At 26.0% G+C, this 15,137-nt stretch overlaps 1 protein-coding gene across 1 annotated transcript in view; it reads left to right on the forward strand.

Annotated features, from left to right (window-relative positions):
• The window catches only part of LOC135926741 (putative uncharacterized protein DDB_G0282133), a 68,118-nt gene that overhangs the window by 21,883 nt on the left and 31,098 nt on the right, over positions 1-15,137 (forward strand). Inside the window, exons 6-8 of the mRNA XM_065462671.1 lie at positions 5,786-6,369; positions 7,305-7,373; positions 10,623-10,844. Coding sequence (XP_065318743.1) covers positions 5,786-6,369; positions 7,305-7,373; positions 10,623-10,844 — 875 coding nt within the window. The remainder of the gene's footprint in view (positions 1-5,785; positions 6,370-7,304; positions 7,374-10,622; positions 10,845-15,137) is intronic.

Here is a 15,137-nt window from a genome sequence, read left to right on the forward strand (position 1 = left end):
AATTATTTAAAATATTTCACTTTTTTGCCTTATGAGGGCAATTCATAATACTCTTCTCCTACGCAAAGCTTTTTACCTAGTCAAAACCCCAAATTATTTAGAATATTTCACTTTTTTGCCTTATGAGGGCAATTCATAATACTCTTCTACTACCCAGTTCCTTTTATTTAGCAAAAACTAATTTTTTTTTAAAAATGTAAAAACTTTAGCACCAACTTGCGTTAGAAATTATATTGCAAAATATATAATAATAATAACTTTTTGTATATTTTTAGTTAAAACTAAAAGATATTAATATGAAATTTATAAAAATGATTTTTAGAGATAAAGATGATATAAATTACTATGAATTATTATTAATATTTCTAAATTTATTTTTAAGTTAAAAATTTAAGATCCATTTTTTATTAAAATATTTTTTCTATAAAGCTACATCGGCTAAAATAAATCAACTCTCACAATTACTAATATCCCACTAAAAAGATCAATAACTTATTATAATAAGAAAATAGTTTAGTTTTTTTAATTTTTCATTTATAATAAAAAATAATGATTAAATGAATGTCTATGTATAATATAATTGCAAGTGCTTGACTAGGTAAGAAATCTTCGACTAGATTTTATATCTTACTGTTATTTTATCGTTGTGTTATTATATTATTAATTTATTCCTCATTAAGATGCTTAGTTTGCATATGACCTAACTCATCTTAATTATTATATAATTATAGAATGATCATCTACTGTATCTTGCTCTTTTACACAAAATTAAATGATAATTAAAATTAATTTATGATTAAAAGCAATAAGCAATTTTAATAAAAATTTATGCTCTATCAGACTAGGCTCAGGCCAATGCAGGGCTCTACTACCTACCAATATAGTGTCTGCCCTATTTTAAATAATTATATCCTTATGAAATCATACGAAGAACAATTAGCTAATAATTATTTAATGATTAAAACTATAAAAATTAACTATAACATTATCTATAGTTAAAAATGAACCCCTGACAGTCATTTTATATACAATTAAAATTTTAAATTTTTCGGGGGATATAATCAAGTCTTGTAGATTAAAATGACAATTAATACCTTGGGTCAAAAAATGGGGAATTTATTTGAATCTAATTAATGATTTTGTTAATATGTGCAAATAAAAATTCTGGTATTAATTTATCATCAATGGCGTAGCCAGGATTTATCCAAGGGATGAGGGGGGGGGGTATGATTTTTCTAAAATAATCTGAATAAGTATTTTTGATTTCCCCAGTGTTATTTTTTTATCTTGTTTTTCAAAATAATAATATAGGAGCTAGAGATCTGCAAAGTTAGGCCCGGCCCGTACCCGGCCCGAACGGGCTTCGGGCCTGGCTCGGGCTTTATTATATTTAAAATAATCGGGTTCGGGCCGGGCCTAAATAAAAAAATCGGGTTCGGGCCGGGCCTAATATTTTTATAAAAAAATCGGACCGGGTCGGGTCGGACCTTGGAAATTTTTTTAAATATATCTAAATTTATCAATTTTATATTGAATTTTTTATGTAAAATAAAAAATTTTGATTTTATTTATTGAAACTATACTCCATATAACATATGTCTTTTATTTTGAGTAATTATTAAAATTAATTTCTATATTTAAATAAATTCGGGCCGGGCCGGTTAATTTTTTTAAAAAATTTTCGAATTCGGGCCGGGCCTACAAACTTTTTTAAAAAAAATTCGGGTTCGGGTCGGGCCGGCAAAACTATTTTAAAAAAAATTTCGGGCCGGGCCAGGCTTCAAAAATTAGGCCCGATGCAGATCACTAAGGAGCTACTAGCCAGTATAAAGGAAAAAATTGTTGGGAAAATTTTGGCCAAACTTAAGATTAAAAAGTGACTAAAAATATTTATTCATAAAATTTTATCGAAAATAAAAAAAAATTGACATTATGCCAGATTGGAAAATATAGAACTAAAATCTGATTTTCTCTAATGTTTTGACTAGTAATTATTAATTCCTCAATTAGTTGAGAACCACAAAAAAAGAAATTATAAACAAATCGAAAACTATGACATCATGCTTATCCTTAAAGTGAGCCAAGCTTTTGGAAACACTATGGGAATCTATTCCAAACAATTAAGTAACTTAGTAAGGCTAAATTAGTAGAGTAGACCGGGAAAAGTTATTGCCACCCTAACAATGTTAACGCTAACCTTTTAACCTTTGAGCATAAAAACCTTAAATTTGGTATTGAAGATTTATTTTTATACCTAAATTCTTACTTATGTTCATTTTTTCAAACACTTTCCTGGGATTATATTTGCCAAAAACCTATTTTTTTACTCAAAAATTATAAAAATCAACTTATAGTTTATTTTGCTTTTAACAAAATTTATAAAAATTAAATTTATATACATGTTCCTTAAAGCCATAGCTATAAAATAAAATTTATCGGTAGTTTATAACTTAACTAGAAGTCATGCAATAACGATTTATATAAATTATCACCTTGGGGTAAAGTTGTTAAAAACGGTTAAAATGTTGCCCCTGTCGGTCAATTGATCGAATCGTATTTGATCGGTCAAATACACAACCCTGGGTTTAGTGTTTTATTTTATTTATAATTACACATATAAAATTGCATTTAAAATAATATTTTTTTAATTGTATGTTAATTCATTATATTGTAAAGACGAATGTTTTGTTATTCAAATTGAATTTGGTCCACTAGTTTACGTTCTGACATAAGTAGAAGTGCTTCTAATCTGTCCCGTCTAATACTGGCACGCAATCTATTTTTTATTGCTTTAAATTTACTAAAACTTGGCTCACAGCTTGTTTGAGTAACTGATAATGTTAATATAAATTCGTAAGCAAGTGTATGCCGCAGTATGGAGACTGTAACTATGTAGATCATACATACAAATTAGACAATCTTTACATTTATTAGTTATTTGCATATATTTTAGTAAAAAATTAATTCTTGTCGCAGTTCACAACTGGGGACTGTTACTACATTATGTCTAGTGATTCTTTGATACCCGCGTTATTCATATGCTGAAATTTAATATCAAACCTCTCATCAAAATTTTAATTATTTGTTTTATTGTAGGCCGAAACGCCGCATTTCTATAGATCAATAGGGTAATTAGGTCGTTCCTCTACTTTCACCCGAATATATTCCTTTTTTACGACTATCTATTCTGTGAAATGGTATTTCAAATTCCATGACAATATTTTCAGGATTGATTGATCAGTGAATTGTTCATTTAATTTGGGTTGTCATATTTTTTGCTTTACTTTCAATTGAAATAAAATCCAAATTAGGGATTGAAAATTTGAAAACCTCAGCCAGGATCCATGCAGAAAGAATATCAATGATTTTATTTAAAGATAGGGCAATAATAACCCTATTTTTTCTAAATTTTAAAAAAATGTGTGCTGTTAATAATTAAATTTTAATAAATTTTCAATAATTGATTGTGCCCCAGAAGAAATTTTAACTTCAAATATATGTTATTCTATAATATATTGTAAGGGTATTAAGGATTCTCCACCATATACCCATATGGCAGCTTTTTCTCTAGATCACCATCTTATTTCCCTGATTCTTTAAAGTGTAAATTTTTTTGGCTTACAAAATTATTTCTGTCCCCCCGCCATATTTATAGGATTCTCCAAAAAATGTTCCAAGTCTTTAAGGAGTCCAAATAAATTCTTAGTTTCAAGATTATTGTATAAATCACTTACACAGAAATTAAGGATACTATAGCACCATATATACACACAGTTAGGAACTTTTTATTTAATATGAGCCTGTAATCCTTTAAATCCACTGTTTATATCTGCAATTAAAATTTTTTGTTTGGTATATATATATATAAGATATAATAAATATTTTCATAATTATGATTTTTTTAATATAACATTTCTTCAATAGGCCTCCAAAATTATAGGTAATTTAATCGGCCTATAAAACAATCTGTAGATCAATCGGCCAAAATATTGATATTTTAACCGGTTGTTCCGGCTCTGGGCATTTTCGTCTCTGAATATAGAAGTAAAATAATAAATCTCATAGTCCTAGGCATGATTTGTTAAACTTTTGAAAGCAATCATTCTAAAGCTAAGGTCAATATGTAATGCTTAGCTAGCAAGCATTTTGTTTAATACTTTAATCCGTTTGGTAAACAGAAATTTAAAAAGTGAATCACAAAATGGGAAAATTTTTAAAATATATATCAAGGTTTGAGATAAAACTAGATATATTAAAGCAAATATAATATATAAAATTTAATAACGCTAAAAAATTACTATCATCATTATTAAAAAATCAACTTTTTATTGTATTTAAGTTTGAGACTCAATATCTATGGTTTTCGCTTTGATACTTTTATAATCTAGTTGACTTGTGGCATCTTTGGAAAATGTGATACCAAAATATGAATGGAAAAACGATTACAATAGATAAAATTTTTTACCCCTAATGCTAAGATTGAGAGATAATTTAGTAAAATATTGTTAATATTAAATGCGCGTTTTTAATTAAAAATAAAAAAGATCAAATGTCGATCCCATTCGAATTTTTGTTAAAATTTAATTAAAAATTTGAATGGGTCAATAATAATGTTTATTCATAGATTTTCGGATTTTGCAAGCACTTTTTTGAATAGGAGAAACAATTTCTGATTTTATTGAAATAGAAAATTAAGGAGGGGAGTTTAATCAATTTTTATTGATATCAATATAAAAGGTATTATAAAACATTAAATTTTTACTAATCATATTTTCCTTGGTACACCCTCCTGTCAGCTAAAATAATAATTTAAATTAACAAAAAATCTAAGTATCTGTATCTTAAATTTATTAAAATAGAAATACTTTTCAAAAATTTGGATCTTCATGACAAGATACTTTTAATTTTTTCATAAAAGATGCAAGATAGTTTTGTACCTAACCCTGACTACAATCATTTATAATGTTAAAATCTTAAGCACTAAATAAAACAAGCTTATTCATGAATGTTAAGATAAAAGACCTTTTTTGACTCTTTGGCTTCTTGAGTAAACTAAGTATATGTGTATCTATAATTCATACTTCACCCCCGATCTCCTCTAATATTTTATAAAATAAATTTCAATTTTTAAGAAATAAAATTTTTTTATTAAAGAATTAAAGACTGAATTGAATTTACAAGATGAGATGGGGTCACTTGTATTGCTATATAAAATCGTAAATAGCAATGCAACGGTTTTGAAAATGGTGATCGAAAGGCTTACTTTATGTAGAAGGTTTCAATAACGATCACCAGTCATTTCGTTTAATTCCCTACCTAATAAGTAATTAATTTTATTAATTCCTCACCAAAAAAGAAAAACAAACACCAAGAATATTGGTGACAAATTGGATAAATATTACATTCCCCATTTCAAATAAGCGAGCAGCGACTCTAAATATTTTTAAGATGAAAATGTTTTAAAAAATAAATAGTATCTATAAAATAAAATTTGTATAATTGAGGCCAAACCTTTTTTTTAACTTTATTTATAATCCACACAATTATAAAAAAAATATTTGAAAATGATAGCAAATGATTTTAATATTATTTTATTTACGGGATTAATATATGAATGGTGAGATTGTTGTAATATTTAAATTACAATTTATATTGCCCTAAAAAAATTTTCTACTGTTAATTTAATCTAATCAATCATTAAAAACAAAATCGAATTTACTTAGTAAATTGAACAAATTAAATATTTATCCCTATTTACCATTTTTTTTATTTAATTTTATTTTAGCGATATTTTAGCATCTTCAGAAAATAAGAATGATTACGATTCTTCCTCCAATAGTAGATCTTATCAAAGTCACATTAATCTTAATAACAAAAATATAGCTAATAATAGAGTTGACAAGAGATATAATAAATTTCAAAATTCATTTTCGAAATCTAAAACGATAGATAAAACGTTTAAAAACCATAAAGACAATGAATATAAATACGAAAATCAATGTGCCACCAAATTAGATTATAAGTCAAAAGCCGAATATAAATTTTCCAAATATTCTATACAGGAAAGTGTTCCTTCTGCTACCAATAAGCTTTATAAAGATGAAATTCAGCTCAATAATGAAATTGTGACCTGCAGCAATATTTCCCTTGATTCTAATTTATCAAACAAATCAAATTACTCAAATTTATCGAATAAATCACATTACTCTAACGTATCATATCATTCATCAGAATATTCTAAAAATTTTAAACCTAGCTTTCAAAATCAAAGCAGTACCCAAATTATACCTGGTAGCACACAACCTACTTTTGTTTCTTCCACCAATTATCGTTATCACAAAACATCATTTCAGTCACGTAATATACCAAGTAATAATTTCATTATTTTTTCCAAAAAAACTCGAAATATATATGGGGAGAATTTAATAAAATTCTCTGGATTTTGTTTGTTCGTTCACAGGGGCGGAACTGGGAAACCAAGGGAAGGGTTTAACAGGGGCCCATACTTGAGAGGGAAGCTTAATAATTTCCCCTTTGCGCAACAAGATTTTTTGGAGGTGCTCACAAAGTTAAATTTTTAAGAAACGCGGGTCAAAAATACCCTAATTTTTTTTTAAAAATATTGTATGCTTACTTAAAATAGGAATTTAAAATCACTCCTTTAACCAATTAAATTATTTTCTAAAATTGGACTATTTTATTTGTAGGGGATCTTTTTGTCTGTGAACATTTTTCTCCAGTGTCTTTATGTCTGTGATACTTTTGTCTAGGGCATTTCCATTATGAACTCCAGACTAACTTACTAATAAGGAAGATAATTATCTAATTATTTTTTGGCCATTTTGAAAAAATAATTAAATTAAAAAGAATTAAACAAAAAATAGATTAAGATTAAGAAGAAATAGATTAAGAATGAATAAAAAAAATGCATCATTGAATATAGTTTATTATAATTCCACATTTTTTATTAAATAATAAAATTGTTTCGTCCGAAAGATATAAATATTTTTTAGCCAAAGTTTGATAATCCCTTCCTTAATTCATTAGCAATATATTATTTTGAAACATGAATAATTAAAATTCAAATAAATATTTTGTAAATAAACATCAATAATAATCTATTTCTATACTAAACTTACCTGTTTAATTTTTTTTTTAATGTTCCATAAAATTTTATTTTCTTTAAAAAAATGAATTTGATAAAAAAATATTATATATAATTTTGTCTAAATAATTTATAAGTAAAAATCGTTTATTTTTTTTTTCGTAATTTTTTTATGGTTATTATTTTTCAATGCGATCAGACACAACACAAGTTACGGCAATTAAAGAGCTTGATGATGGAAATCATGTAAAAGATGCCGCAATTAAAGGTAAACTATTATTAATTAACTTTAAAAAAGGATTACCTTTTATTATATACTTGATATGTAAAAATCATGTCCACCAGGTTGACATCGACTTTTTATCTCTCCAATCAGCACTCTGCCGAGACTTTTGGAGGCCCAGGGCAAAAAATAATTTGGCGGCCCCTTAAAAAAATTTAAGCTTTTTTGATAATTTTTCGAAAAGAACTAATAGAATATATATACCCTATTAAATTTTAATCATAAATGAGTAACGAACAGCACATTATAAAATAAATATAATCATAAACTAAAATATTGCAATTTTATATATTCTCCTCGCCTTTTTATATGCAAAAGAGGATAATGTCAGTGTAATCTAATGATGATGCTATATCATTTTTTATTGAAATTAAGGTGTGATTAACAAATCGATAGCTGCATTCTTCGGATGCTAAAGCAGTTTGAGAGGGTTAAAGTATTCCTTAATATAATGGATATATTTGGTAGAGCCTCCTTTGACCTATTATTGCTAATATAGCGTAAAATTTCCATTGGAGTTTTTATGGGATACTTGCTTAACATATTCACTAAAAAAATTTTAATTTCAATTAGTATCTTGCGGATTAATTTAGCTTTCTAACGTATCCTAATCTGTAAACAAAATATATTTAATAAGAATCCAAAATGACCTTTAAAGAGCTTTAACTGCTGGAAACGTTTCTCCAACGAACTTCTCGCTTGGTCTAGTAATGCATTAAAAATTTAGTATTATATTCTTTTTGAAGATTATGTATTGGCATGTCACATCCTTCATAAGATAATAGTTTCTGAACTTTCCGTTTGCGAATTAATTTATTGAAGGAAAGCACTGCTCTTCTAAGCTCATTTCCCGAGCTCTTTCGCTGAGTCAAGGGAATTCTAAAAGCCGTTTTCTTAAAGCGATCTAAAAAATATTGCCTACTTCTATAAGTGTAATGGCTCTTTCCAACTCAATATTGTCTCTTTGTATGACCTAAGGTCAATATATCAATACTGATGACAAAGCTACCAAAAATGGAAATTGTTTTAATTCTTTAGCCAATGAAATGGCTTCTGTATAGCATTTAGAGTCAAGTCTTTTCAGATAGGTTTATTAGTGCATAATAAATATCATAAATATCACTAACTTGATTTCTAATGGCATTTTCACTCTCCACCTTATACTCCCATCGCGTTTCATGTAACGGGTTTAACATAAAAATATTTATATGATACTTCAAATTTTGCCATCGCTTGAGTCGAAACAGAAAAGAGAATATATAATCCTTTTACAACTGAAAAAATTATTTTGCAACTAATGATGAACGTGCCATATCATCAAGTAACAGATTTAAACTGTGACAACCACAAGGCACTCTCCGATTTATTTGTAATATTCGAGCTTAAACCCAATTATAACGTCCTCTCATATTTTATTCATTGTAATAAACTTGTCTACGACATTTTTTTATGTCTAATCCCAATTTTTAGATAATGATAAAAATAATTCTACCAAGTCCTAACCATACAGGAATCGATTTTTAGAAGGCAAACAAATAGCTCATTTATTTTCAAATGAGTTTTTATTAAGTTTATCTTATAACGGTTAATTTTTTAAATGGCTTATGCCTGATATACAGTCTAACATTACGGAAAAATATATTGCGTTTTTAATAGCATTAACAATTTTTTCTACGATTTATCTCCTATCAAGTTAATGGTAACTCACTGAAACTTGGGGAAATTTTTAATATTATTATTTTTAAATTTTTTTTTTTTATTAAAAATAATAAATATGCGATCGCACAAATCTTAAAATTTAATATTTTTTCAAGTTATAACGATCTTAATGAAAATGACTATGATCATTTACACGGTCAGTCAATCACAGAAGAAACTTTTTAGACTCAAATGATATATCGACCCATACTTAACGTGTTGAGCGTTTATGGAGGGATCATAAGGCGAACATTCCTAGAACTGGAAGAAAATTTTCCTCTCATTTATATATATGTGTGAATATTCTTATTTTCTTAATATTAAAAATATGTCAAATTTTAAGTAAATTAATTAAATTTTTATAGAACTATTTATGTTTTTCCTTAAGATTTTATATATATCTATATTATCAGTTTATATATTATGTTTATTCAAATAATTTGCTTAATTATCTAATATAAAACATCTTATTTTTCAAGATGCTAAATAATTGAGTAAAATTACAAAATCTGTCGGGCTCTAAAATTGTTTAATTTCGGCTCCCCTCCCCCTTTCCCGTTTGCATGGCCCTTCTTCGAATATCATAATAATTATAAGTTTCTGAATTGAAGAGCAATTCCTTTTATAACTTTCGAGATTTTCTTAATGATCAAAAAGTTTATTATTTTATTCTAAAAAGTTAGTGAGACTCTCCTAAGAATAATATACTTTGTATTCTGTTATAGATCCTATTACATATGCGCAACCTGTGGCGGGGTTAATATGTTTAAAATTTGTCAGAGAACATTTATTCAAAAATTAAAAAATCTTCAAAGATTTTGATTTCGGAAGATTTTTTTTTAGAATGTTTAAAACAGGATTTTTGATAAAATTTTACTAAAATTTCTCTTACATGATGAAATTATAAATATTTTGTGAAAGATTTTTGTTCTTTTTCTTTAAAAAAATTCTTCCTTTTTTTTATTTGATTTTCAAAGATTTTGCACAAAATTTTCAAATGCTCAATTTGAAGATTTTTGTCAAACCTTTTTGAATATTTTTATTCAACTTTATATTTTCACATTTGTTTCAGAGATGAAATAATCATTTTTTATATCTTAGTTTTGAAGAATAAATTGTATAACCTTTTGCATGATTTTCCGTATTTGGAATAGATTGCAAAACCTAATAGGGTTATATAATAAAGTAGAGGGTTCTGAGCCTGATAAAATATCTTACGATACAATTATTTCTGACTTATTTTTTAAAATATCTAATGTAACTGATTTATTTGATTGATCTAGATCGCCTAAGGGCTCATTTAGAGGGCGTACTAGCTAGCTTTTTATCCTCAAATTTTTTTCATCCTTTTGATAAAAGATAAGTTTTGAAATTTTGATCATATTTTATTTAATTTTTAAACAGCTGATTATAAAAAAATATAATTTTTCCGTAGCGTTAATAAGATATAAATTTAAATCCTTATATGCAATTTAATAATACTTTATGTTAATTTATCTATGTTAGATTTTATATGAATCATTTATTTTATTCAAGAAAGTAACCTCACAAGTAATTCTACCGACAACGACTCTCGTATTCCATTGGTACCACCCACTACGCACCTTGAAAAGAAAACCAATGCTAATAATACTCTATCTTCTACTTCCCATTTAAGACCTCCTACAGCTTCCTTTAAAACATCAAATAACTGTAATTTCTCTACCTTGAGTCGTCCCAATAACAAATTTTCAACTTCTACGAAAGAAGGAAATACAGGTTATAACTCTTTTTATTCTATAAACTAAAAAATTTTAATAGTTTTTTTCTTATCATTGTTACCTTCGAGTCTACTTATCCTTCTATATTATTACGCCCCATTTTTTTGAAATATTTTTACAATAAAATCAGCTATGCATTATATGTATACTACTTACCTTCCTTATTTGGAAATACGAAATAATGATATCCTAAACATCTCGCCATTTTTATTAACATTTTTTTTTTAAATAATCGATGATATCATTGCAAGGCATAATTACAAAATGTTATAGAGGCCGAATCCCTTCGTTTAAACTCTGTCCCATAAAGGTTCTTCTTGGCTGGACGTTTTTTTAAATGATAAAAAAAAAATTAACACAGTTAATAAGCTTATAAACATTATTTCTACATTCGTATTAAAAAACGTAATATCTATAAGTCCCCCAATGATGAAGAAATGCTATTTAGAAAAAGAAAATCTTACTTTTCTCTCCATAATATAAAATTATTTATATTTTGTTGCCAAATTATGTAGGTTTTTTAAAAAAAATTTTCGTTTTTTCCTCTATTATAATTTGAGGTAATTTATATATAGGATTATATTAATTTTTATAAATTAAATGGGCTTATTTGAATTTTATTCTCTTGTATACTATGTATTTTAATTTATATAAGAAAAATTGGAGTTTTTAGTTAATTTTAATTTTTTTTAAAGGCTTTCTTTGTCCAAAATATCAAAAAATGAAACTCGAAACTTTCAAAACCTAAATGAAAATTTTATATATAAAAATAAAAACATGTCCAAAACTTAGTTTTAAGAAAATTTTATTAATTTCAAAAATTATTCTTTTTATTTAGGTCTTAATTACGCTCGAGGTTTAACAAAAATCTTCAAATGTCGCCCAAAATTTTGAGCAAAAATCTTTAAAGATCAAAAAAATTGAAATCTTTTCGTAAAAATAAATTTTGAGCAAAATAAGATTTTTGCGCAAAATGAAAAATGTTTTTTGTAAAAAAATCTTCCTAAAAAATTCCCAGATGTTTTTTTAAATAAAATAGCATAGAAAGAAAGAAAGAAAGAAAGAAAGAAAGAAAGAAAGAAAGAAAGAAAGAAAGAAAGAAAGAAAGAAAGAAAGAAAGAAAGAAAGAAAGAAAGAAAGAAAGAAAGAAAGAAAGAAAGAAAGAAAGAAAGAAAGAAAGAAAGAAAGAAAGAAAGAAAGAAAGAAAGAAAGAAAGAAAGAAAGAAACAAAGAAACAAAGAAACAAAGAAACAAATTTTAAAAATCTGGGAAAATTTTTTTCATTCTGTTTTAAAAAAAAGCATCAAAGGGAAAATCAAAGAAGATATACTCTGCTCAGAATTTTTTTTAAAAAAATCGTCAAATTTTTTGATATTCAAAAGCGCAAGGATCTTTGAAGATTTTTGAATTTTGAGCAAATGTTAAACACTGGTTACGCTATGCTAACCTCTATTAAGAATATATCAGTTTGTTTCTTGAAAATGCCATAATATTAAAAATACCCACAACATTTTAAAAAATAAATCCATTTTTCATGCTTTTTTTGAAATTTTTGTAAATAGTGTCGAAAATGAAGCCAAATTGCCAATTTTTACTATAAAAATCTTTTTAGAACATGCCTTAATCAAATTTTTTATTAAATAATATTTAAATATTAGAATAAACCTATTTTTAAATATTATTATATTTTTAATAAAAATTGTAAGAATTAAAATTGGCGCTTTTGCCTCCAGAAATGTTTGTATCCTAAAAAACCCATTCGATAAAAATAAATCAAACTTTTCAGAAACATAGTTTAGCACAAAATTGATGCTACTGAAAGAAAAAGTGGGTTACCATATATTTTTTTGCAGTAACAATTTAAATTCGCTATTAATATTGAATTCTTTATGTAATTTTATTTTTATAAATTTAAATTATTAATATAATAAATATAGATGGAGTTAAATATTTTATGGTAATTATTATTTATAAATTTTACCTAGGATATTTATTTGTTAAATTATTAAATTTTTATTATATTTTATTATTACTATCCCAAATATGTTTTAATAATGACATTTTTATTAACATTTAATATCATAATACTATATAAAACAAGAGAGAACATATTGTGATTTTTTTGGATAGAAGTTAATGATGTAATAAAAAATCTCTATGGAGTATTTTCCCTTTTAACTGCTAAAGTATTCGAATTTAACTTCACAACAATAAACTATGTTTTTCTATATCTTTGTCTTTATGGTAAAAATACAAATATTGACTCATGTTAGAAAAATAATCATTATATTTCCATGGATAAACGACATACTATAATGCGGACCAAGAGAGCTATGGCAAAAGATAAACAAATGAATCGAATTGGTTGATTTGGTATAGAAACTTTGGAGAAGCACTAGAAGGCTAGGTCTTTAGCCTCATGGGATATCTCTTAAGGGGGATCCCGAAATTGAGAGCTTTCATACTTATTTTAAGTATTTTGAATAATGATATTCTTATTCTTACAAATATCTTTCAAATAGGTGTTCAGTGTATATAATTTTTTATTTATTATAAAATATCATACAATTAAATGTTTTAAAGATAAGTTAATATGACATTCACATATGGATATTTAACATAATAGACAATTATATAGAGTATATACTTAACAAATTTTCTAATAAAACATGTTCCGACAAAAAAGGGTCCCTATTCTTAACTTTAGGCCCGTTTATATGTAAAATTTTTGTAAGGTGCCATGTGGATTGCAGAGTTTTCTGTTACGCCTCCATTTGTATACAATATCTTGAAATGGACTTTTTGAAATATTTAGTTTATTTCTTGAAAATTATTGATTGCAGCTGAAGAATATAATACGGGAATTGGGTGAAGATTTTAAGTGATTATACATAATGCATATGAATCAAAATGGAACCGATTAATAAATTAACCATTGGGTTTTTTTTATGAAAAGCATATGTCTGGATCGATTATAATTATAAGTAGCTTTATTGCTGGGCAAACTTGCTTTGAAGGCTTCAGAGAATTGGACAAGCAAGATGCGTGGTATTGGAATACTAAGTCGCTTATATGGATGTATGTAAAAAATTTATCATTACCCAAAACTAGTGTTGATAAAACAACTAGTAGTGATTAGTTATCCCAAAAATAGCTGTAGATAGTTACTTGAAAAAAATCTATCTATTAACTGTAATTTAAAATAAAATTTGAATCAAAGCTCTATTTATAATAGTTTATGAGCTATATGAGGTTATGTAAAAGCTATTTTTCTGGCCAGCTAAAATATGATATGTATTGACTGGCAATTACGAAATACTTGTAAAAGAAAAGACCTATGTCAATATTTCTTCATTTTTAGGTATAAACTTCTCAATTTATCATCATCTATTTAATGATAATATTTTATAAAATATATCTTAATTATATTTTGTTAAGCATTCTTAAGTTTGTTCATCATTTGAAATTTCACCAAATGTTCTTTTGCGTGAGCTTTTCATTTTATTATGAATGTGTGAATCTTTGAATTGTGGCCAGTCAGTACATGGCCAGATAATACTCACCTGTTTATTATTATTCAGCGCCTTTATATGTCTCGCAAGCTCTAATTTTTTGTGAAATAATGCGAAATGCCTAAGGGTAATATTTATATAAAATATCAGTAATCTAAATGAGTAATTTTTAAACTAAACAAAAAAATGATTTTTCTAAAACAGTTTATTTAAATTTTTATATTAGATTGATCTATTCAATAAATAAACTTAGGTAAGGTATATATCATAAATATACATATTTTGACCAATTTTGAGAGAAATTGGTCCAATAGATAAAAAGTTAAAGGATGATGACCAGTCTTCAGACATGGCATTCTGGCACATCTCCCCTATATATATATTAAAAAAAGATTTATTGAAATTTTCTTCAAAAAACAATTTCTGTTTATTACACGTTATTTATCTTGAAAATTTCAGCCAATGTTCATATTGAAAGAAAAAATACTTATTGAGGTTTTCACTAAAAAATTTCTTGTCAATTCACGGAATTATCTTGAAATAATTCGGCCCTAGAGTGAATTTAAAGAAAAAACATGAAATTTTTTTAAATAAATATGCAAAAACCTCCCCCCCCCCCACCCGCCCTATTTAATTGCTATGACAATTTAATTTTTTTTTAATATATCATTTTACCTTTTTAAGGATGTAGCAGTAACTAATTACTTTTCGAAAGAATAATAACACTAATTTTTGATAGGCTGGCACATTGATTGTTCACGCTCCATTATTGATCATAC

This window comes from Gordionus sp. m RMFG-2023, chromosome 3 (genome assembly GCF_954871325.1).
Source record: "Gordionus sp. m RMFG-2023 chromosome 3, tfGorSpeb1-WG-v2, whole genome shotgun sequence".
Lineage (NCBI taxonomy): Eukaryota > Metazoa > Nematomorpha > Gordioida > Chordodea > Parachordodidae > Gordionus > Gordionus sp. m RMFG-2023.